Source organism: Convolutriloba macropyga, unplaced genomic scaffold, assembly GCF_964194025.1.
Source record: "Convolutriloba macropyga unplaced genomic scaffold, txConMacr16.3 SCAFFOLD_554, whole genome shotgun sequence".
In the NCBI taxonomy this organism is placed as follows: domain Eukaryota; kingdom Metazoa; phylum Xenacoelomorpha; order Acoela; family Convolutidae; genus Convolutriloba; species Convolutriloba macropyga.
Window position 1 is genome coordinate 36,914 of NW_027452583.1, and position 22,708 is coordinate 59,621.

A 22,708-nucleotide genomic window follows, 5' to 3' on the forward strand; every position below is an offset into this window, starting at 1 on the left:
AAATGAACGTCTACATAGTTTTTGAGCTCCAGTAAGTTATCATTAGGTTTTATTTTGCCAAGTGAAAGGGCTCACTCGGAGATTCACGCCGCTTTGTCTGCAATAAAAGCAAGATTGAACTATGTATTGAGAAAACAGGCTTAAGAGAACACTAGAATCTGTTCAATAGAATTCAGTTCATTCTAGATTCTTCTATCAATTGAGAAATTACGAGAAACGCTTGACAAAATCATCATCCTAAAACGCACACGTCGCTAGACCAGCGAACTTGTCTCTCAAAAACTCAGCAAGCAAACCCGACTGCCAGTCAGTAAAATGGAACTTAGTTCAGCAAACTTTTTTGAATCTGGAGACAGTGATGACTGTATTGCTTTTAGGAAATGATTTCTGGAGTGACATGGATAACAAAATGGATGAGGAGGTGAAAGTTAATGAGGCAACGTTTATAATGGACGCAGTATCCGTCAACATGAAAAACCCATGCATGGATGATTTTGCATTTCTGATCAGGGCTAGCCTCTACCTCGAGCCCAACTTTCTGCTCGCATTGCGAGAGCTGGCAAAGTTGACTTCAAGAAAAGGCCAAAGAAGCATTTAGACGGCTTATTTGAAATAGTCGCCCAAAAGTAGAAAGCGAATTTTTGGCCACGTCAAAACTTTATAAAGAAGAAATCGAATTTTTGGCCACGTCAAAAAATTTTGAAAATTAACTCCCTAAATTAGTCGTCAAAAATAGTGATATTGAGGATTTCGGCACTAAGCAGGAGCAACAAGCGGACCACATTACATATGCAAATAGAGAAAGCATGGAATTGAGCAAATCCGCTTGAGAGAAGCTTCAACATCATAGAATGGGAATTCAGAAAAAAAGATTTTGGGCAAAACATTTGTGACGAGACGCAGGCAGCCATCCAGAAATTCCTATCGTCTTCTGGTACGGAAAAAACAAAGAAGTTCAATGCACATCGAGCACTTTATATGCGAGTCCCGAAGCGGCGTAACCCTAAAAATGTACATGGAAACAGCAAACGCCCGTATCGGAACCAAAGGATCTCATCATTCCATTATCTAACATGGAAGTAGCGGATTGCGTACGTGTACAAGGCATTCAGACGTACTCAAAGCATACATTCCACCAGAAAACACCCCACCTAAGACAAACATCCTTAACTTGCAAAGCATACCTCTTGTCAAAAACCAAATGAAAATGCCCCCAAGTTACCTAGAAAAGATGGCAGCAACATAAAACAACTTGTTTCTACGTATTCAATCAAGATCTTCCTGTTGTATCGCCTAATAGCTCCTCAATTAGATCCAAAAAGCAAAGTCCAAGAAAAAGGCAGAAAAACATAGTACTGACTGTCTGGAGCGCGCTGATATATTACCCCATAATGACTTCCAAACTGACTACTTTGGAATGTGTACAGTCTTGAGTGCAGTCTTCATCCATCGGTATCGCGCTGCCTTTACCAAATTTTTTTGCTAACCGAACATAAGAAAAGACCCGGCACTGAACGGGGGGAGCAAAAATGCACATTAGAGGCTAAGTTCTTTCAAAAATCATTCTCTGATTTGCCAATGACTCTTTTTAAAACTGAAAGCGCTCTCCTTTTCTCCATTAAATGGAAATTTGAAATTTAGTCTCAAGTCTAGTACACGAATTTTCTCCATGCGGATAAAAATGTGGTGGATATTCTTAGTATACGCAAACCTCTGGTATCCCTCGCCACTGTTCATTCTGTTATGTCATTTATTTAGTTTACTTATGTCACCTCATACGGGATCTATTCTGTTTCGCCCCCCCCCCCCAGTGTTTTTTATGACCCCCAGTTACAAATTATATGTTGTTATATAGCACATCACTATGTAAGAAAATAGCACGTGCGCCTGGGGGTCCTTAAAAATTTATGCTCATTAAGCGGGGGGGGGGGCGAAACACAGAATAGATCCCTCATATGAAGCCCGTACTATAGATAATATATTGACAGTATGACCTCGAATTTAACATTTGCGGTGAATTTTAACTGAAAGCTCGTTTGTTTGTCATATTATTGCTTATCGCTTATGCATAGCACGTGGTGTTTTAAAAATGTCATTTTAAGTCTCCTTACTAGCGGAGCAATTCTGATAGTACACCCTTAACCCATACTTCTGTATTTCAGATGAATATAATCATTCAAGAAAAACCCGGATCCAAAATTTAGTGATTGAGTTAGTGGCGGATATTTGTTCTTAATTTACTGCGAACATAGTAAAATATAACAGACTAAAACAAACTTGGGAATCCATGATTCAGAACTAACTGACCATGCCTGCTAGCGCAGACCGCCAATTTGAGTTTACTTTCCATTTCTTGGGCTTTTGATCTGATGTCTTTTGATCTAACGTCGGACCATACATTACCGGACGAACCCAACAGAATGACAGTTTTTAGCGAATCAAACTGGTTGGTAAGGAGCCGTTTAAATTCCTTTCGCTTTTTAAAAGGGTAGGAAAAATACTACAGAAAAAACTTCAGTTTCTATTCATTATTCAAAATTGTAATGCAAAAAATTGTATAGCTTGCTCCAGCCGGTGAACATATTACCAAAAAAATTAGTTCTAGTAATACCCTAAGTTTTGTACTTCACTCATTCTTAAGTTATAATGTTTTCCGTGCTCTTTGCGCTCAAATAAAACGAAAAAACGTCGAATGGAGATTCCTATTTGCATTCTATCCGAATTCTTATTAAATCTCTCGTTTCGTTTCCGCAATTCTTCGACTTGGAATCTAAAAAAATGTGATTGCAATCAGTATCGTGTAAACCTTTCCGTAAAATTTAAAAGGGGCTCGGAAATAAGCAAAACAACATTCTCACTAAAAATTAACACAATTATAATCGCAAAACAAGTCAACTCAACTGCCGTGAGGGAAACGTCTAGAGTAATTGAAAATTGACTGCATTTCACCTGAATTTTGTAATATGTGAAAAAAATTGTGTTATTAAACATCACTCGAATTATGAACTATCATATTACCCGGAGTTACCACGCAGTGTGTCTGATGAACCAGTAAACCAGTGCAAATCGGCAAAAATTAAGAGCGTCTTGTCTAATTTTTAGAGTAAATTGTTTTCAAAATTTAGCACAATTTTGCCCTCACTATGGATAATCGTTTTCATAAAACTTTCAGCTGTTTACGTTTTGTATTTGCAGTATTAACACTTTCCCAGAAGAACAAGTAGTTCATAGCAGAGATAAATTACTCGAAGCGAACTGAACACAAACGAACAGCCCAAGAGACCCTATGTTTAAGTTTTTTTGTTCAACGGCGCACGCGAGGGGGCTTTGACTGGGCATACTGGGGATGCAGAATTATACTTACATAGACTGACTCAGTACAGGGTTTCATCGATATACTGCTTTTGTAATGGATCAGTACTGAAATACGCTGAGTGGTGACTACGGGTTCAATCTTTTTAATTTTTTTTAAAATTAAAACCTTGAAAACATTTTTGTAAATCGCTCAAAAATTCCGTTCTCTTTCCGCCTGTCGTTTTTAGCATGACGCTGAATAGTTTTTCCGGAGAGCAAACCTTGCCTTTTGATTTAGTTTGCATTTATTAGCTCAGGTAACTCAAGTATAGATATTGATAAAAATTTTCGACTGTCAAAATGCCCAACTTTTTAATTATTTCCGTACTGCCATTTTGAATCCAAAAACGATTAGAAATTTATGAAGCGTTCAGTAAACCGTCGTCTTCATTTTGTTTCACTGTTTGTTTTTGTTTAGCAGTAAATGAGTATATTAATAATAGAAGAGAGGCACAAAACTCAAAATCACGACAGCAAGTTTTCACGATTGAAGATTAAAATTAAGAGAGTACTTGCTCGTAATTATAGCAGAACGCATAGAGGTGGTAAAAACAAAATAAAATCAGGTGAAAATGTTTTCCAAATAATTGAACGCAAACAAGGGAGCGGTAGCTTGGTCTATTTTAAATATAACGAACGATTACAAATAATGATTACTTCTTTTCATGACGTGCTGGAAATATTGGCAATTTTATGGACTGTCAAAAATCTCCACTTGAATGTGTGCTGCTGCCTTTTATATCAGCTGACAAAATGAAAGATTTGTTGCAAAAATTAGCAATTTTTTACGTACTGTTCTCCAATTTATTTGCCGGAAATGAACAAGTTGACGTGCCTACCCCTTTAGCGTCTGAAGATTTTCTGGACCCAATTGAGATGTATCCTGATTTTTATTTGACCCAATCTTCTACATCTCCCCCTAAAAACACAACAATTAATCATGTGAAAACAACGGAGTTAGAAATGAGTCGACTGATCTTCAATGGAACAGACAGAGATGTGGAGTTACACAATCCCCTCAGAGAAGAAGACATGGAAGTGGTTGCTTTCACTAGAAGCATACAACAATGTACTCACCTGTGCAAATGGTCCATTGGCACTCATCACTATAATAATCACATCAACAAGTATGACTTGATCAGTGGAAAGTGTACTTGCTATCTTCTGAACAAACAACAACAACAGTTCCAACATCCCCTTCACGACTACTCATGGGCTCCTAAACAGTCACAATACCAGTACAGCGTACATCGTAATAACATTTGCTTTAGTTTTTTTGATAAATGATTTTTTGTTCTAATCTGAACCGAGCTCACCCACGTTGAGATGTCAACATCAAAGTGATCTACGATCAGACCACAAATCGGTAACACACATGCTCATCGTGTGCGCTAGGTGACATGGTCCGAAAAAAGTTTTCAAACGCACGAAAGTCTTATCATTGCAGGTTTCGAGCGCAGGAATGGCTGATCATTTTTGGCTTATAACAGAAAAAAATCTGATCAGAGACTATTTTGAACGCGCGAAAGGCGATGATCAGAGACTGATACGAGCGCACGAAAAAATTATTACTATATCGTTGCTGTCCAATCTTCTTATTTACAGGTACGCTGATTTACCGAAACGGCAAAAAGCAGGATAGTAATTAGTACAAAAATTCCATCATATCTTATGTCCTATCGGAAAAAAAGACTACCAATAAGCAATATGCATCGCTAAAACTGACATATAAAAGCATATAGTATACATAAAGGCAATTTACTGGTCATATGATTAACAATTATGTAAGTCTGATGAGAGATGATTTCGAGAGCACAACAGTCTGAACTAGGGTCTGAAACTGGTCGGCCCAACAGTGCACGAAGATCCCGGCAACCGCCTGGAACTAGTCTGATCACAGGTTCTTTTGGTCAGTGGTGGTCTGATACAGAGGTCAATTTTGTCGAAATAAGACGATTTAATCAAAGGCCGCTACTCTCTAGATCTCAAATTAGACAGTTTTTGTTCATGTTGATTTAACAAAAAGGAACATCGGAAAATTTATTTCGAATAGCAATAGAACAAATAAGGAAATAAATACGGTATCAATTTTCTTTACATTACGTTACAATTAGTATGTTTTGGAAATTTGAGACTTTTGAGGCCTATCCTGGACAACGTTGTCGAAACAGATTTTCAATTTACATTTTTGAACTTTTGTCAAGGATAAAAATCAATGCGTCAGCTTGTGGAACACAGTGATAAAAAATTTGAATTTCATCACTCGAGCTCACGGATAAAGTAACCAGTGTTCACGATCTTTCTAATTTTTTGAAAAAAAATCTCTTCAATTTGCCTAAAACGTAATTTTTTCGTACTCCAAGCTCAATTCGGAGATTAAGTGGTCTTCTCTGCCCTGATATAGTAATTATAAAACTGCTAATTGTCTTCTTTATACGCGATTAGTATAGCGACGGACATATCTGAAAATAATAAGCCCGTATCCTTTCACTTCAGTGACAGGAATTTTGTTTCGAATTGACAAGAATTTAAATGTCCAGGAAAATTGATACTATAATTGTAAAAAAAATACTTTTTAATCAGCTTCTCCGGCAAGTAAATAAATTCGCCTCATCACTGTTTACCACGATAGATTTCAACAACAAAATAATTAGCCAGAATCATAAAAAACCCTCGGAGTGTTAACTGTCGGTTTAAAAGACCATTTACTGATATCTACTCGCGATAAATTTAGGGGTCTCAAAAATACCATAATTATTTCACAAATGATTTAAGTAAACCAGTTTTAGGCCAAATGAACTTGTTTACACGGAGAAGCGGCAAATTTCTTGTTCAAAACTTTAGCTAAAAGTGTTTTTTAGCAACTGATGAAACATTGATGGCGTGGAGATCTTTGTTAATAAGCCTGGATATCAGCTAAACTGTCTTTTTCCCCACTTGGTTGAAAACAACATTCGAGTTAAAATGCGACAGAAAATCCCATCTTTGGACAATTCTGAAATAGTTTATTGTTCTGACCCACTTTAGTGGGAGGAGGAACTATATACTCATATGGTTTTTTGTTCAGTCAATTTTGGCCGATTGATATATTCGTCGTAGAGAGCTGTGAGTGGTATCATCAGAAAGCCCGTCCAGTGTAGTATATGGAATAAAAAAAGATTTTTTTATTGCTCTCATTTTCAAAAAAAAATTTATAAATTTTTATGTTCAATACAGAACAGAACAATACATATCAAGACTCCTTGTTGACAGGTCTAATGGGTTTCATAAACAATTATCAGTTATGTTTTAAAGGTTTTTTTGGAATTTTTTTGGTCAGTTTGAATTTAAAATTCACTTGTTTTCAAAATAAGAAAAAGAGATAATAGGGCTCTGCCACTATTTTTCACCTATTTTAAGTCAACTTGAGGCTACATTTCAATAAAAAACAGAACAGATCTTCAGCTTAATTGAAATTTTTCTTCTATGGTGGCTTTACGCTTTATATAAAAGTTTTCTGGTATCAAAATTAATGATTTCACAAAAAAAAAAAATTTTTTTTTGAGTAATCGCCAATTTTTCAGGTTCTTTTTCTCCGGTTTGTCACTTTCTAAAATTATCAATAGGACAATTATCATTTTTTTGATGTTCAACAGAAAGACGCAATTGAATTTATAGTTTTCTAATTATGGTAAGATAGATAGATAATGCTTTTAACGGCTTCGTGACGGTTTTCTAGAAAAATTAAAAAAAAACTTATTTGAATATTGTTTTCAATTGCGTTTCTTATTGTAGTTGTATGAGGATTTATGAAAAAAGAGAGGTTTTAGGGGTGTCAGTTCTTGTTATGAAGGAACATATGAGCCTATATACTGATTTTAGTTATTAGCCAACGGTTGGCATGATTTCAAAGATAAATTATTCAAAAAACTATTCTTTGCCTCCTTGTTACCTAGTCTCATGAATCACAGGTCACACATCGCTTTTTGACGTGGAACTGAGACACAATTGGAGACTTTTTTGTTTTAGAGAAATAATTTGATTTTTAATAGCTTGGATAACGGTTTTTCAAAAAAAAAAAAAATTAAACTGATTTATGATTTTTGGCGGAATTTAAAGTTCTTTTTTTAAACGTATGACCAATTCTGATTTGTTCCAGGTCCCAGTGGTTTTTGTGGGTGAAAAAAGTAAAAATATTAGATGATTCAATTTACAGTTGTTAGATTTTCATGAGTTTCAAATTAATTTTTTAAAAACAAAAAGATTTTTTAGCTTTGAACTTTTCGTTTTTACTTGTGTTTTTATTACCCAGTTCTAATAAAAAGAAGTCATATATCATTTGCTCTGTCTCGAAGGAAGTCAAATTTGGATAAAACCAGTTTTTTATCGGAAAAACTCTTTATTTCTTAACTCTGCGTTTTCTTTTTTTTATTTGCGTTTTTTTCATTACCAGTATTTGGTAATTACAGGTCACTTATCTCAATAATGGCGTCAGCAGAAGGCATAAATGATGAAATCTAAAGTTTTCAGCGAACTGATGGTTCATATCAGGTTTGACACCGATTTTTCGAAAGTTTGCTTTTTTTATATATATTTGTCTGTATTTGACTTTTTCTGATAACAAACAGCTCTCAAGGGCTTCATCTGGAGGATTTTTTTGGACCTGTTTAAAAAAGTTATTTTTTGTTGATCGTTTTAATGAACTCAAATTTAATTAATTAAAAAACATCTCACAGGTCAAATAAGTTGCTGACATAAAACGAAGGCCAAACTTAATCTATAGGTTTAAATGAATTCTAAATGGTCTTAATGCCTACGAAACGCATTCTTGCAACAGATTTTTCTTGCTTTTGTCTGTATTTGACTTTTTTGTAAACTTAGAACATGTTCTGAATACAAATGGTCTCAATGATTTTGCTTTGGGGAAAAAAATAAAACTGATTTTTTGTTTCAATTTATAGCTCATCATTTTTCATAAGCTTTAAATTAATTGTTTCGAATAAAACTAAACGTTGCATTTGACTTTGCTCTTTTCTTGTCCACTTTTTGCTTGGTCTCATTAATGGGTGGTCACATAGCCATGTATTGGCTCTCAAAAACGCGCAACCAAAGATTTTTTAAAACTTAGGGAGTAGGTCATGTTTTTAAGGGCTTAGACACCGTTTTTTCGCAAAATTGATTTTAGTTTTTGTTTGTATATGTACTTGATAATTTCTTCAAATCATATGAAAATCTTTGTAGCAATGACAGGTCTCAATGTTTTGTCGTATGGTGTCATGATTCATCGTTCTACGATCAATTTTAGAGAATTCAGTTCCTATTTAAGTGTTTTAGTTACTTGCTTTACTTTGGAACCAATTGCTTACAAAATATATGAGCGTATTGATTACTTTAGCGCTTTTGTCGTTTTTTGTTTACGTGTTACCTAGACTCAAAACAGTTATTTTGTTTAGTTTAGGTTTTATCGGTCGCTATTTGGACTTTGTCATTAAATTTATACAGATAGACATCGAGTTTTGGTTGTTATTAATGTTTGTTGCTGTTTTTTCATTTTGTTATTCGTCATGTCTCTTATTATTTATATTTGCAAAACTCCTTGACTTTCTACAACTTTAAGTCCACAGAGTGATTTCAGTTAGACACAATTTTTATTCGTACACTAGTTATTTTCGAAAAATTCTTGAATTTTTAAAAGTTTCCTATCCCATCCTCATCTGGTAGACAATTAAGCCGAATTAGGGATCAGCGGGGTTAGAACAATATTAACACATACATGTCGCCGAGCCTCCTTTTTGTCACTGTCGTCCACAGACCCCAAATAAAAGACATGGAGAGATATAACGTAGACAGTTTTGTTTTAGTTTAATTGATCGGTTGCATCATTTGCAATGTAATGAACTATAATTAATAAACTATGAATTGAAACAATGTAAACATATAATGAAGAGTGGAATAGGAATACAATACAACAAAAATACATAAATGATACAAAAACTTCAAGCATACACGGTTCAGTTCATTTTTTAGCTTATTACTTTTTTTCAATTTTTTGTTTTATAATATATACAAAGTGCGCTAAAGTTTGCATATTTTTTGATTTTATTTGGGATACATTTTTTATATTAAAACTTTTGCTACTGGTCTAATTAGTCAAGTCCAATTGTCACGGACGAACATTGATACAGTTCAATTTGGACTTCAAAATTTTCATTAACCACTAATGCATATTTTTTTGATTTCGTTTGGTATACATTTTATATCATAATACTAGATAGCCGAGAGGTAAGATGTGTGATTCACATGGCAATGATTGAGAGTTCAATCCCCTGCCTCCGTGAAGCTGTCTGTGTAAGGATGAGCTCTTACTTAACCATAGCTTCAGGTTGACCATAGCCTGACCAATGTTGGCTGCAATGATGGTACCTCGTGAGAGTGAGTTTCAGACGCAAAAAAGTGGCCATAGTCACCGAAAAAAGAGTAATGCTGCTCATAAAAAGGACAGTCTGAAATGTGGGCTATAATAAGAAAACAGCGCAACTGAGAACAGGCCGCAGTAGCCTAATGCTGTTCCGCTGCGATTACACAGGAACCAAAATTATTAAATATTATGCCACCAAAAACGTAAAATGAAAACAATCTTTCCCTGAGAAAAGTAAATACATCTCATTTTTTCCTCGAAGGCCCCGCATCGCAAGCGAGTTATTGATAGTCTGAACTGCTTCTCGGGTTATTTTATATTCTCCCTTCCTGAGTTTTGCATTGAAGCCCAATTTTAACGCCAAAAATTTTTTAAACCTGACAAATTGTTTTGCCACTCTTCTCCAATTCAGTCACCAAACAGATAAATTTTGTTTTCAAATGTCCGGTTTTGGCATTTGAAGCGGAAAGCAAAAATTCACCTTATTTAGCTTATTTTGTTCTCGTATGCTTTTAGTTTGATTCGTTTATTTAGCTCGTTGGAAAGCATGATTTAAAAAGCATTTTTTTTTACTGGTAGAAACTTGCAAGATATCTTGCTAGACTTGTGAAATAGGGCGAAACCTTATTTCATAATTCATTCAATGTAGTTCTCTATTTTATGCTGAATTGAAATAATGAGACGATTTTTAAGCTTTTTGATGAGTTTTTGGTTGAGCTGAATCTTAAATTAACTGTTGCGCCATGTAAACCTTTCGCGAGAATTTGATAGACTATCGAGCAGATAATGAAGACAAATAAGGCAACAACAGTTGGCCTACATAGAAATAATAAACCTCAATTTAAGACAAATGCTTGTTTCAGCGGACTTGGTTCCGAAACCCCTGCCAAGTGAGTATAGTTCTTAATTGCTATTTCCAAAAAACTATCATTTTGACAGATTTTTAAAGAGAGACACATCAATTTGTGCTATCTAAAGACTGATCTGCAGAGAATTGAGAAGCGCTGCTCAAGACAGACACTTGTTATTACTCCCACTAATAGTTTGCTCAACTCCTTGAAGTAAGTTACAATTGATTGTTTTCAGATCCTTGTTTGAGTGATCCATATCCCTGTCATGAGCTTGCAAACTGCTCTTTCGATGGCCAGACAACATTCTGTGAATGCCAGAGCCACTTGTGGGGAGACGGTCTTTACTGCACAGGTGAAATGTAGAGCTCGTTTGAAATTTTTTGAACAACAAAAATTAATTAAGTTTTCTAATAAGTTTCACACAAAGTTAAATTGAGCGTCAATATCAATTTTCTGCCTCAAAAATATAAAAATATAAAAGTAACTTGAAGTTTCGTTGGCTCTTTAGGCTATGGACGAATAAACATCGACTCTTCTCGCGTGAAGCTATCCGACAACCTGAAGATAGGTAATTCCCGTCCATTTTTTTAAACTATTTGTGAAACAAATCTATGAAAATTATGAGTTTTAATGTTTTTAAGTTTTTCGCCAAAAATTTTTCCACCCTTAACCATTTCAATTTCTAATCAGTCTGGTGCATTTCAGGGCCTCAGTCGAGAGTGAATTGAATTAATATTAGACCGACCAAGAAAAAAATCATTGACGTTAATGTGAGCAAATAAAATGTTTCAAAATACTAGATACCATAGCTTGACTTGCTTTTTAACTACCCGTTACTATCAATAGTCGCACACTTCTTTGTTTTTAGTAATAGCATATATAGCGATCTAATATTGCTAAATACATTTGTAATAGTGCGTGTGTTGTCCGCGGATTAACATATTTGAGGTATTGGACATCATACCCAAGACCGTATTAGATTCCTACAGACAACATTAAACTCTTGTATCAAAGAAAGTGAAACGCGTTCAGTACGTTTGAATGGAACCATATACTATAAAAGATATCCAATTATGGAGTTCTCTGTTGATTGAAAGCGGGGAGAAGCTCGGGACTGGGGTTCACCTGATCCAAGCCGTTGATTGATACATATAAAGCTCTTCTTTCTTTATATCCAAATGACCAACTTAATGAGATCTTAATATTTAACGTATGATTCGCCACCTATGCATTCTATGATCAGCCACCTCAATTGCCTTTTTTCTTAAAGTCTTCTCAAAATATCTAAAACAAATTTGAGCTTATATAGAAGGCGAGCTGTTATCTCTGTTTGATCTGAATACTCTGGATGACAAGGAAGATTTCAACATTGAGCGATGTGTTCACATGACTGTCAACTCCTCAGACGCTTTGATACATACTATGGACCTTGCTCTAAAAGAGCGACATTTGATCCAGGCGGTTGGATTGTTCAACAGCCGTGGTAACCTCTCAGGTTGTTTGTTATTTTAATGTAACATGTAATCATTCAATTATAAAATTGCAATCTCAACTATTTCTATGAAGTGATATCTTTGGCCCCTTTTAAGAGTTAAAATTCGAGCAGCATTGCAAAACGGAGCTAATTCTTTGGCATTTTAGCTAAAAGCCGACCAAGCCCTATTTTTCAATCGTAAAATTGATTAAAAACATGCCAGATTTTTAGAGAATCTAGCAAGATATGAATCTTAGCAAAAATATGAATCAAGGTTCTAATGCTATGAAAATCTACAACATTTATAACTGACAATCATATTTAATATTGTCGACAAATTTTTTGGTTTTTATTATTTGTAGGTTTGGTTTTTTGTTTTGTAGCTCTGCTGAAGTCGCCCTACATTGAAATTATGGTTGAAGATGAGTTGAGTGGAAAAAAGCTAACCGGCAGTAGTAGCCATGTGCTGAGAGGAACACCAGGGTGGAATTATGCGCACTGTGGTGCCATTGGAACTAAAGTCTCTGTTAAAACACCAATAGAGATCACAGCTCCAATGTTGCTCAACTCTGGCAACGAACCACAAATCATACGTTCTTTTGGCCTCTGTGAGCTTCTGATTGTGGGAACCAAAGGTAACAATTCTTATAGTATAATTGGTTTAAAGTAATTATTTATAACTGTACCGTTAGATGATCTCAATGGGCTAAATTTTCAGGAATTCCAATCGAGTCATCAATTAAAATTTCGCAAAATGCTCTTTCAATCTATTATATCCCTTATTTTTGCAGGTAAATCTATTCCTTTTCTCTTTCTTTCTTTGGGTGGATTTTTGGGTAAAAGCAGAGTGTTCAAGCATCTTTTAATTCCATCCCCTTTTTCAACTGTTTCTTATTCTCAACTATTTTTCACTGCTCATATTTTTCACAATCGCTATTATTCACTGTACGGATTGGCTCTCCTCTGGTATAATACTTTCTTATATGCAATATATGACACTACCACTTTAAACGAAAAGAAGCACCTCTGAAGCAAATCTAAACACACACTTACAAAGTTGGTATCATCGGTGTCAGATGTTTTTTTTTATAATTCTTTTATATTGAATAAGATTAAAAGTTCCGCTCTCTTTTGGTATCAACACTGAATTGAAAATTTAAATTTAATATACGTTGTTAGATTAAACATTTTTCAACCACTTCACACTCCCAAACTTACAATTTATCAAGCTATTTTCTTTACACTTTAGCATTTTCTTTTTCAGTTTACAAAAACTTAAAAATTTTCAATCTTGAATACCAACTGCTACCAAATTTCAAAGGGGTTGCAATTGTTCTATGGGAATTAAAGGGAAAATGAGAGGCTGTAGTTATATGTAGTCATTTCAGATACAGCAAAAACTGCTTTGAAATTCAGCAAAATCTGCTTTGAAACACACAATTAGCAATAAACTAGGATAATGGGAAGTCAAGTGATTTGATTTTTCTGTTTCCCTTTGAGAAATTATTTTTTCGTAGCAGTTATTGTAGTTTCTATTGTAAATAATTATTTTTATTCTGATTTTTTCTTCCATTTTTGGAAGGATTGAGTCTTTGAATATTCTTCCGCAGTTTTTTGAACGCAGCTGTGTTTTCCAGTTCGGCCGAGTCAGGTGCAGACGCTTGCGCAGCTGAATACTCTGATCCATCGATTGGAAAAACACCAGTTATCCTCATAAGAGGATGCTCTGGGTTCGCTCGTAGAAATTCATAGTCACTTTCGCTGACTGCAACAGCAAGACGAGATCTAATCTCGCGTCTATTTTCTTTAACTCTGAAGGATTCATTCTATGTACTTTGCTCGAAGTTTAACCCAATAAGATATTGCAGTATGCAGGAGAACGTTCATTATAAAACTGATTATTCTAATTTTTACTGACATTTGCCAGTTTATCATGCTCGCGAACTGCTGCTCGTAAATTGGCTTAAGTTGTTGCAGTTTCGTTATGAGAGATTGAGCAATTTGCTTCAATTCAATATCACTTTTTGGCATGTCGGAATTTTTCATCACCTCCAAGCGAAAGTTTGAGACGAGTTCCTCCTTAGCCGGTTTTGAATTATCGTAGTTCACTAAGTTGCGCAGGGTGGTAGCGCTTTGAATAAGTGATCAATAGCTGCGGGCGGCTTCACATCAATTCGCAATGAAGGCATATTCGCACAAGATTTTGCGTCGCTTTTCATCAAGAAGCTTGGTCCCTCAACTTGTTCTCCACATTTCAATGATATACTGCATGCCTTGCAACCTTGAAAAATAATACTGTTGAGAGGGTTCGAGTCACTGTGGTTCGACTTAATGAGTTGGTAGTTGGAGGACGCTGCTAGCATTAGCCAGCGGCTATACCCAATATTGATTGCTTTCTCTTGAACTGGTAGAGCCTGAAAATCAATATCGCAATATTGGAAAGCTGTGTTCGAGTCATGATATACAAATAAAGTTGCGAGACAACTGCTTCCTTTTTTCAGCATGGGAAACGCTTGATCGCAGATAGCATAATTAATTGATCCAATGCATTGATTCTGATCCTCATCATTAAGTAGAGCTATTTTGGATTTGTGTTTTGAGATTCCAATTTATTTTGATTCCGTCCGCCACAGTATGGCCAGATTGTTGTCGGACTCTGACTGTGGCATAGGCAGTAAGATTGCTTCGTAAACTTCTAGAACAGTCTCCCGTGATGCTAATGGTATTGCCATTTTGAAAACTAGTCCGAGATCACTGGTTGTGACTTCACGCAGCAATTTTGACTCATAGTACGTGAGAAATTTGTTTATTGGTATTGCCAAGCTCAAAATTTGGTCGTCATTTCCCAATGATCGTTGAACAGAGACAAGGACTTTCTCTAGGTCTTCACTTGGGCCAAGCGAGATAGGAAGAAACTCAATAGTCATTGTCATGAACGCCGTCAACAAAGTTGAGCGGAATGTATAAGTTGCTGTCCTGAAGTTCTTTTTTTTCTGTTTGCAGCATCAGCAACCAGGCAAGAGATTCACTGAACTGTAGGTTTTCCTTCCCTGACAGTTGTAGACCTTGAACGCAATTTGTTAGACCCTTCATCTCCTTTTTGATGCTATCAAACTCTGCCTCAGTTTTTTGTGAGTTGAGTTTTTGAAGTTCTGTTAGGCGTTTTGTCACTGCATTCAATGAAATCAGTTGTTTTCCGACAAAATAACTTTTTGTTAGATGATGTCGTCAGTTGTTGGAACCCATCCTGAATTTCTCTGATTCTCTGAATGCCTTTTCGGATATTTTCCTTTTCACTCCTGGAAAACTCTGTATAATTACCAAAAATTCCTTTGATGGCACATCCGATTTTGGTGCTTAGTCAGACTCCAGCGCCAGGAACTGTAGCGTCTCCACCCGCTAAAAGGAGGGGAGCAATCGTTTCTGCCTTGATAATTACGATTGACTTGGTGCATACTTGTGCAGGGCGAGAGTCTTTTCCATGTCCTTTTTGATTGAATTCAGGTCAGTAAGTGCGTTTCCATGTTCTTCGATGATTTTTGTCACTAACCTGAAATTAAGGTGATCTGTAGCGTACAGTTCTTCTAGGTCTGGAAACGCTAGATCGTGACAAAGTTCTGCTCGTGTTTTCCAAGATTCGTGGAATTTGTCTTTTGATGCAGTTAAAATCTCCGGTAGCTGCATTTCGATAACAGGATAGGGAACTATGAACTGAACATTTATGAATTTGTCCACGAGTAATACTTTCTGATGAAAATTAAAACCAATTCCTTCCTTTGTAATTGTGTTAGCGCTTGATGTTGGTGGAGAGATAACAAGGAAAAGGAAGAAGTAATCTATAGAAACAAAATTAAACATGCCAGTTCATTATATTGAGCCAAAAACGTAACACTTCTGATGGCGCGTTCAGTAGAGTTAAGTCTTCAGAACAATTACAATGAAACAAAATTTATAGTGATAGAAAGTAATGCAAGGAAACATAATATGGATAGGAATAAAGAAGAGAAATTTGTTGCCGGCAATTAGGATTACATTTTTGTTTTTTTCTGAGATGAGAAAAATTATTCTAAAACGAATTATGAAATGCTGGTGAAATCTGCTTCTTTTTTCGCAAAACTAATTTTGTTCTTTGTATCAGGAGCTCATCTCATCTAGGTTTATCAAATTTATTGCTCCAGTTTTTCCCTGTCCCCTTGCGTGGGAGGTCTCAATTTTGGTTTTTATCATTAGTTCTTCACGGGTAATATACCTTCATTTTAATAACAAGTTCCATAACTCAAGGAGGTCTCAGCTGACTTTTTGGTTCTTTTCATCAAAATCAGATGGAAATTTCAAAATCAAATTTGTTTTAAATCAGAATCGCAGGGTAATTTTGAAAATCAAATTTGCTTTAATCAGGATCAGATGGTAATTATATGGTTTGTTACTGGGTCTCAGATTGTTCTGAGAGGTCTACTTGATTTAGTTTCGATGGTCATAATTTTTGGTTATCAGTTGTTTTGAATAAAAAGTGAATTTTTTGTGAATTAATTCAATTTTGTTTTCAACCTGGGACATTTAGATGACGTTGGTAAAGTGCGTCATCGGAAAACTGTTGTGACGTTGATAAATTGCGTCATCGGAATATTTTGTGACGTTGATAAAAAATGTCATACGGAAACAATCGACCAAAATAATGCAATGGATGAAGTAATCTGCAATTTCCAAAATATGTAACTCTTCTAATGATAACATAATTACTTAATGAACTTTCGCAACTTCCTTTTTGCGGAGAAATGGAACAAATAACGTTACAAACTAACTTGGAATGGAAGCCTGAATTGTCTATGTCTCTAGAAAGTGGTAACTTTCCTTTTCATGCATTGTGGAAAGAACAGAAAATAAATGTGGTAAATTTTGGGGGAAAAATCGCGTCTCAAATATCTCCTCTTTCTCAGCCCAGTTTAGCCTCCAATTCAAATATATTCACTCCAATTTCGGAAGTTTTACAAAGTTTTGACAAACATCCGTCTGTTTAAAATAATTTTTTTTTAATTTTGAAAATTATGTCAATTACAATGGGAATGAATTTGCGCATGGTCTCGTGGGAAATTCAATGTGTTCGGGCAAATTAAATTATTCATCCAGCTGCTCCGTATTCAAAGGACTGAAAAAAATTTCATGAGAATGTTGTAATGACGAATCAAAAATGGTTTACGTTGCCTCACTTGGAGTATGGTGGTGCCTATTTATTTGCTTTTTTATTCAGTGAGAAAAAATTGTGGCTAATCGCAAAAACTAAAAGGAGTGGGCAGCAGATGAAAACGTTAATAAAGAACATAAAAGACCTGAAGTTTTATTTAGAAAATGATTGCACCGGTGTCTTTAAAAATTGTGCTTGGCACTATGTTCAGCCTGGGGACGTTATTGTTCAGCCAGAATTAGCAGTGCACACAGTTCTTATTTTTAATACAGGTGAAACGGAGATCCAATTCGAAGAAAAAACACAACAAAGTATTACAATGATGTTAATTATAAGGAAATTGACTATGTTTTATTCTGTTTAGGTGTTATAACAATTGTTGGCGGTTGGGAAGCGTGTCGGAAGTACACGAAAACGCATATATCAGCGCTATTTATGTTTTTGGGGGAAAAGGATAGAAAAAGTTGGAAGCAAAAACTGGGTAATCTGGGCACATAAGAGTACCTAAAGCAGCTGGAAAAAGAGGATGAACATGTAAACAGGAGCAGGCAGCAAATAATGAGTTATAGGGAAAGTGCAACCACTGGACACCTCAGAACACTAATTGAAATGGGTGCTGACTTTATTAACATTGATTTGGAGGCAAATACAGGAAAAGTCAGCAAAAAGAACAAAAAGTGTTTGAATTTTGGTGCCGGCCCTTCTTCATCATAAGATTAGTCAAATATTTTTTTTGCTTCTTGCTGTTTTTGGAAATAAAAAATTTTCCTTTCAATACATTTCAGCTTGAGTAATTGCAACTCCCCTTTTCACAAAAATCGCAATAAAATAAAATAGCGTGTCTTCAATATTACAAATTCTCTTATTACAAATTATTTTAACTGCTACTTATAAAATTATATATGGATGATGGAGCAAACGTCACAATAACAGATAAGAATTTTCATAATTTCATTGTCAGGTAAGAACTCTATGCCTCTTGTTTTGTTTCTTTTTGTTTATTTTTTAAAAAAATAACGAGTCTAATAAAAAAAATAGATCCACGAAAGTACTGAGGGCAACTAAGAGGACCCTGGAAATGTGAGATTTTCTATGTAATTGAAATTCTGATAAAAGCGGATCACATTGAGTGTAAGTAATTTGTATAGGCTATGGTAAATATAGAAGCATTTTAGTGAATTATTTCGTCTTCAAAGTTTTTCCGGACCTATTTCGGAGAACTGGTCCAACAAAGTTTGAAAGGGCGTTAAATGGAGATAGGCGATGTAAAAGTTTTCATATGTAAAAGTTAAAATATAACTGATCACTTGAATAAGGAAGAAGTGAGAAAATGTTTAGGTTTGGTATAGGTTATGAGTGAAATCTCAATTTTTTGAAACTTAATCTCAATTTCGGCTCCAAGAAGCTCTAGCAGACTCTTTTTGCGAACCATTGATAGCATTTTTTTTTATTTAATTAAAAATCATAAAAGCGGATCACTGAGAATACGAAGGATATGAACAATTTTTTGAGCAAAATCTAAGCTTTTTGCCAATGTTGGTATTTTTGAGATCCAATGAGAAAATTGGGCTCCAATAAATCAAAGAGCACATATCAGGGGACGTTTTGCGCTTAATTTTTGTTTCCTGACAGAATAATTTTAAAAAACGGATCACTTTGAATGCTATGAATTAACAAATTTTCTAAGTCAATTAAATTAATTTCAAGATTATTCATTTTAATTGCAAGGAACCGCAGTTTTGGATCCAAGAAAATGTAGTGGCCACAATTTGGCAACTTACCATAACAACCTCGAGTTGTAAGGTCCAGCTCCTCTGCTGCTTCCGCTAGTTGCTGCAGGAGTCCTGTAGGGGAAAGGCGGTATTGTCCTATTATTGCTGTCTGATGGTTGATTTGGTGCATGGATTGTAACTGGTAGTTGATTTGTATTCTCGGCTATGTCATAAGCAGGAGTAATCAGTAGAAGCAGTGCGGGTTCCACGTTGTTAGCAGGAATCATTGGTTGATGAACAACGTGTGCAGGTTGTGTATGAGGCTGTTGGTTATTTTGTTTTTGGACCGTTTCTCTGGGGTTGAAAATAGTAACATACTCAACGTCATTCCACGTACAGTTTTTGTCAACTGTCTGCTGTGGTGGCTTCAGCAGTTGCGGTAGGAGGTTGTCGAATAGTTCGGGATCAGGCTTAAATTTAGCATTGGGACTAGATTAAAGTTTTTTGGGTTGGTGTAGCTAATATCTTGTATTTTGTACTTGGGTTTAATTGGAAGGAGTTGAACTCTATTAATGCATTGGGTGTCGTTAGTTCACGATTGCAGTATTAGATAGTTTGAATGGGTGTAGACAGCCTCAATCCGATAAAGAGGAATCCAGCTCGGTTTGCGCAAACCGTGTAGAGTCGACGGCAGATGGGTGATTTTCGGGGTCAAGTAGTAGGCGGTAACTGTGTAAGGCTAAGGGTGACGCTTTGGTTTTAGGATCGAAATAAGATCGGTGTTTCTGGTAGTCGTTGACAATAGTGTCTTTCTGCAGTTGATAGTACTGCAGCATCTGATCTTGTATTTCTTGGCTAGTTGAGCATTGTGGTGTTTTTTCAATAGTTTTCCCGACATTAAATTTTTGTTCAAATGCTGACATTGGTTGAAGGCCGTGGAACAGTAGGGCTGGTGTGCAACTTGACTCGCTGTTGAAACTCTTATTATGTGCGAAACATGCAATTTCTATTTGATATTGCCAAATTACACCCTGTGAGTTGATGTTCACCTTCAAATTTTTCTTAAAAACTGCATCGTTCCAAAAGGCCGATGGTGAGGGGGGGGGGGTGCTTTAGTGTTGCTTGATTCATTTGAATCTGAAGAGTGACTGATAGTTCCTTCAACAATTTTGATGTAAACACTGATCCAAGCTCTGATAAGATTGTATCTGGAATGTAGCAGTGTTGATGAAATATAGATACTAGTTTCTGGGCCAGACTTTTGACATCTGGGTGTTTCAGTGGGACAGCAAACAGGTATTCGCCTAAGACGTTGGTTGCTGTTAGAATGTATTCGAATCCCCCAGAAACAGGGAGTGCTCCAACAACATCAATCTGTAAAGTTCTTCAGGGAAATTCTGTAAACTGGCAATTGGCAAAAGTGGAGGAGTTAGATGAGACTTTTGGATTGGCTTAATTTGGAGACAAGTCAGGCAATTTTTTATGTAGTCGATGAGAAACTCTTGAAATCCAGGAAAATAGAAGTGTTTCCGAAATAGGTAAACAGTTTGGGTAATGCCTCAATGACTGGCTTCGGGGCTGTTATGTATGCGATACAACACTTCATATCGAAGATGTTTCGGGACCAAGATCTGTTTGTGCGACACGTGACCGGCACGATTGAAAAATTTCCGATACACAATATCGTTGTTGACACAAAGTCTATCTAGTTGTTTTTTGTATTTTCGTTGAGAAACAGTCAAGTAATTCGTTCTCGGCAACGATTTCCGGTTATTAATCCAGTTTCGAGCTTGTTGTATTTCTCTGTCTTTTTTCTGTTCCTCGGCAATGTTAAGGTGTTTAGTGCACTCCAGGTCATCAAAATTGTTTAGTGGGTCTGCAGTAGCAATTGCTGATATTTGCAGGTTGACCCTGTTTGTTTCCACTACTTGATAAAATTCAATTTCGTTGATATTTACTATTGTTCTGTTGTTTTTTGGAGGCAACATACAACGCTTTGTGAGTTTCCCGTGTCTTGAACGTTTGGTAATATGGGAGCTTTACTGGAATGAGCTGAAACGTTGGTTTCGGAAGATATGTTTATTTTGATTTCAATCTCTATCTGTTGAAATGAAAATGTTTTTCCGATCATTAGCTCGATTGCTTTGTTTGGTTTTTGAGGAACTCGTGAAAGAAAGTCAGCTGCTGCATTTGCTTTTCCTGGAATATGCCCCATTATTAAATCGTATGACATGAGGCGGTCCACCATTAACAAAAGATTACGTGGTATTTGTTTTGATTGAAAGAAATGGATCAAGCTTCGGTTGTCGGTAAGAAAAACAACTTTCTTTGAGCAGCCCCAAATGATATGACAAAAGTTTTCGAAGGCATTGTAGACAGCTAAAAATTCCTTACAGTAAATGCACATTTTCAGTTGAGCTTCGTTGAACGCGTGGGATCCGAACATAACGGGTGCGTATTGGCGTTTTTCCTCTTCATTTCCCTCCTTTTGAGTGTAGTCTTCGATAAGCAAGACGTATCCCCTGCGTGCATACTGGCATCGGTCATTATCACGAACTGTTTGTCCTTCAAAGGGAACCGCAGTGACATTTTGGTTGCATCGATTAATGATTTCTTCAGAATATCGAGACATTTGTGATGCACTTGCGTTATAATGAATTTCTGGTTGTTTTTCAGTAATTTGTGAAATGGTAGCAGATGCTGTTGCAGCTTCGGAATGAAGGCGCCAAAAATTGCAAAAACCCGATAATCCTTTTCACTTGTTTAGTGGTCTTGGGCATTTCTAGATCGTTCAGAAATGTTGTCAACTTATTTGTATCGGGGGTTAGACCGTTTGCCGTAATTAGATTGCCCAGGAATTGAAGAGATTTAACACCGAACTCACATTTAGCGGGAGAGAGTTTTAAACCGGATTTGTTGATGCACTGAAAAATTTGATCAAGTTTCTCCAATAGCTCTTTCACTGACCTTGCTCCGCAACCAATATCGTCCATGTACTGGTAGCAGATATCTTTTGTAATGCATGGGTCTAAATGTTGTCGAGCAAAATTGCAGAAAGCCGTTGGGGCTCGACTTAGTCCTTGGCTAGTCGACTAAAAGCGTACGTCCTAGCTCCAAAATAAATGCTGAGAGTTGAATGGACAGTTCATCAGCCACTGGTATGCAGTTGTAGGCTTGTCTACAATCCAGTTTAGCGAATATTTTTTTCCTGCTAGATGATTTCCATCGTCTGCTAATGTCGAAATAGGAAAATTATGACCTTCGTAGTCGTGCCGAATTAAATGGTTTATCTTCTTGAGATCGATCAACATGCGAAGTTTGCCAGAAGCTTTGCGTTGGCAGAATAGTGGACTGCTGTATTTCGAGTTTCTTAGGGGTTTTACAATTCAAAATTATGTCATCAGGGCTAATTCTACTAGAATATCATCTCGGAAGTGTATTGGTGCTGGGTGACAAGCTGAGTAGACGAAGCGATCATGTTCAGGTATCAGTCTAACGCTAAAATTTGAGGCCAAGCCCACATCAAATCTATGTTTACCGAAAATGTGATGGTAGCTGACAAGAAACATTTCTACTGACTTCCTCGCAGGTTCAGATAGAACTGATTCTTCCCAGGAGAACTGAAAAAGAAATTGAGTGCAATCTGACTCTTTTTCCAAAGGGTTCTTTGCTGCTTGCCTTTTACACTCGAGGATTTCATCATAAATTCTTTTTTCGATTCCACTTAAAAACTCACAG

General features: G+C 36.1%; 1 protein-coding gene across 1 annotated transcript in view; it reads left to right on the forward strand.

The window, feature by feature from the left end:
• Positions 1 to 4,317: 4,317 nt before the first annotated feature.
• The window catches only part of LOC142357636 (uncharacterized), a 63,249-nt gene continuing 44,858 nt past the window's right edge, over positions 4,318 to 22,708 (forward strand). Inside the window, exons 1-6 of the mRNA XM_075409184.1 lie at positions 4,318 to 4,606; positions 10,615 to 10,641; positions 10,838 to 10,954; positions 11,111 to 11,170; positions 11,912 to 12,097; positions 12,460 to 12,711. Of these exons, the coding sequence (XP_075265299.1) occupies positions 4,318 to 4,606; positions 10,615 to 10,641; positions 10,838 to 10,954; positions 11,111 to 11,170; positions 11,912 to 12,097; positions 12,460 to 12,711 (931 nt within the window). The remainder of the gene's footprint in view (positions 4,607 to 10,614; positions 10,642 to 10,837; positions 10,955 to 11,110; positions 11,171 to 11,911; positions 12,098 to 12,459; positions 12,712 to 22,708) is intronic.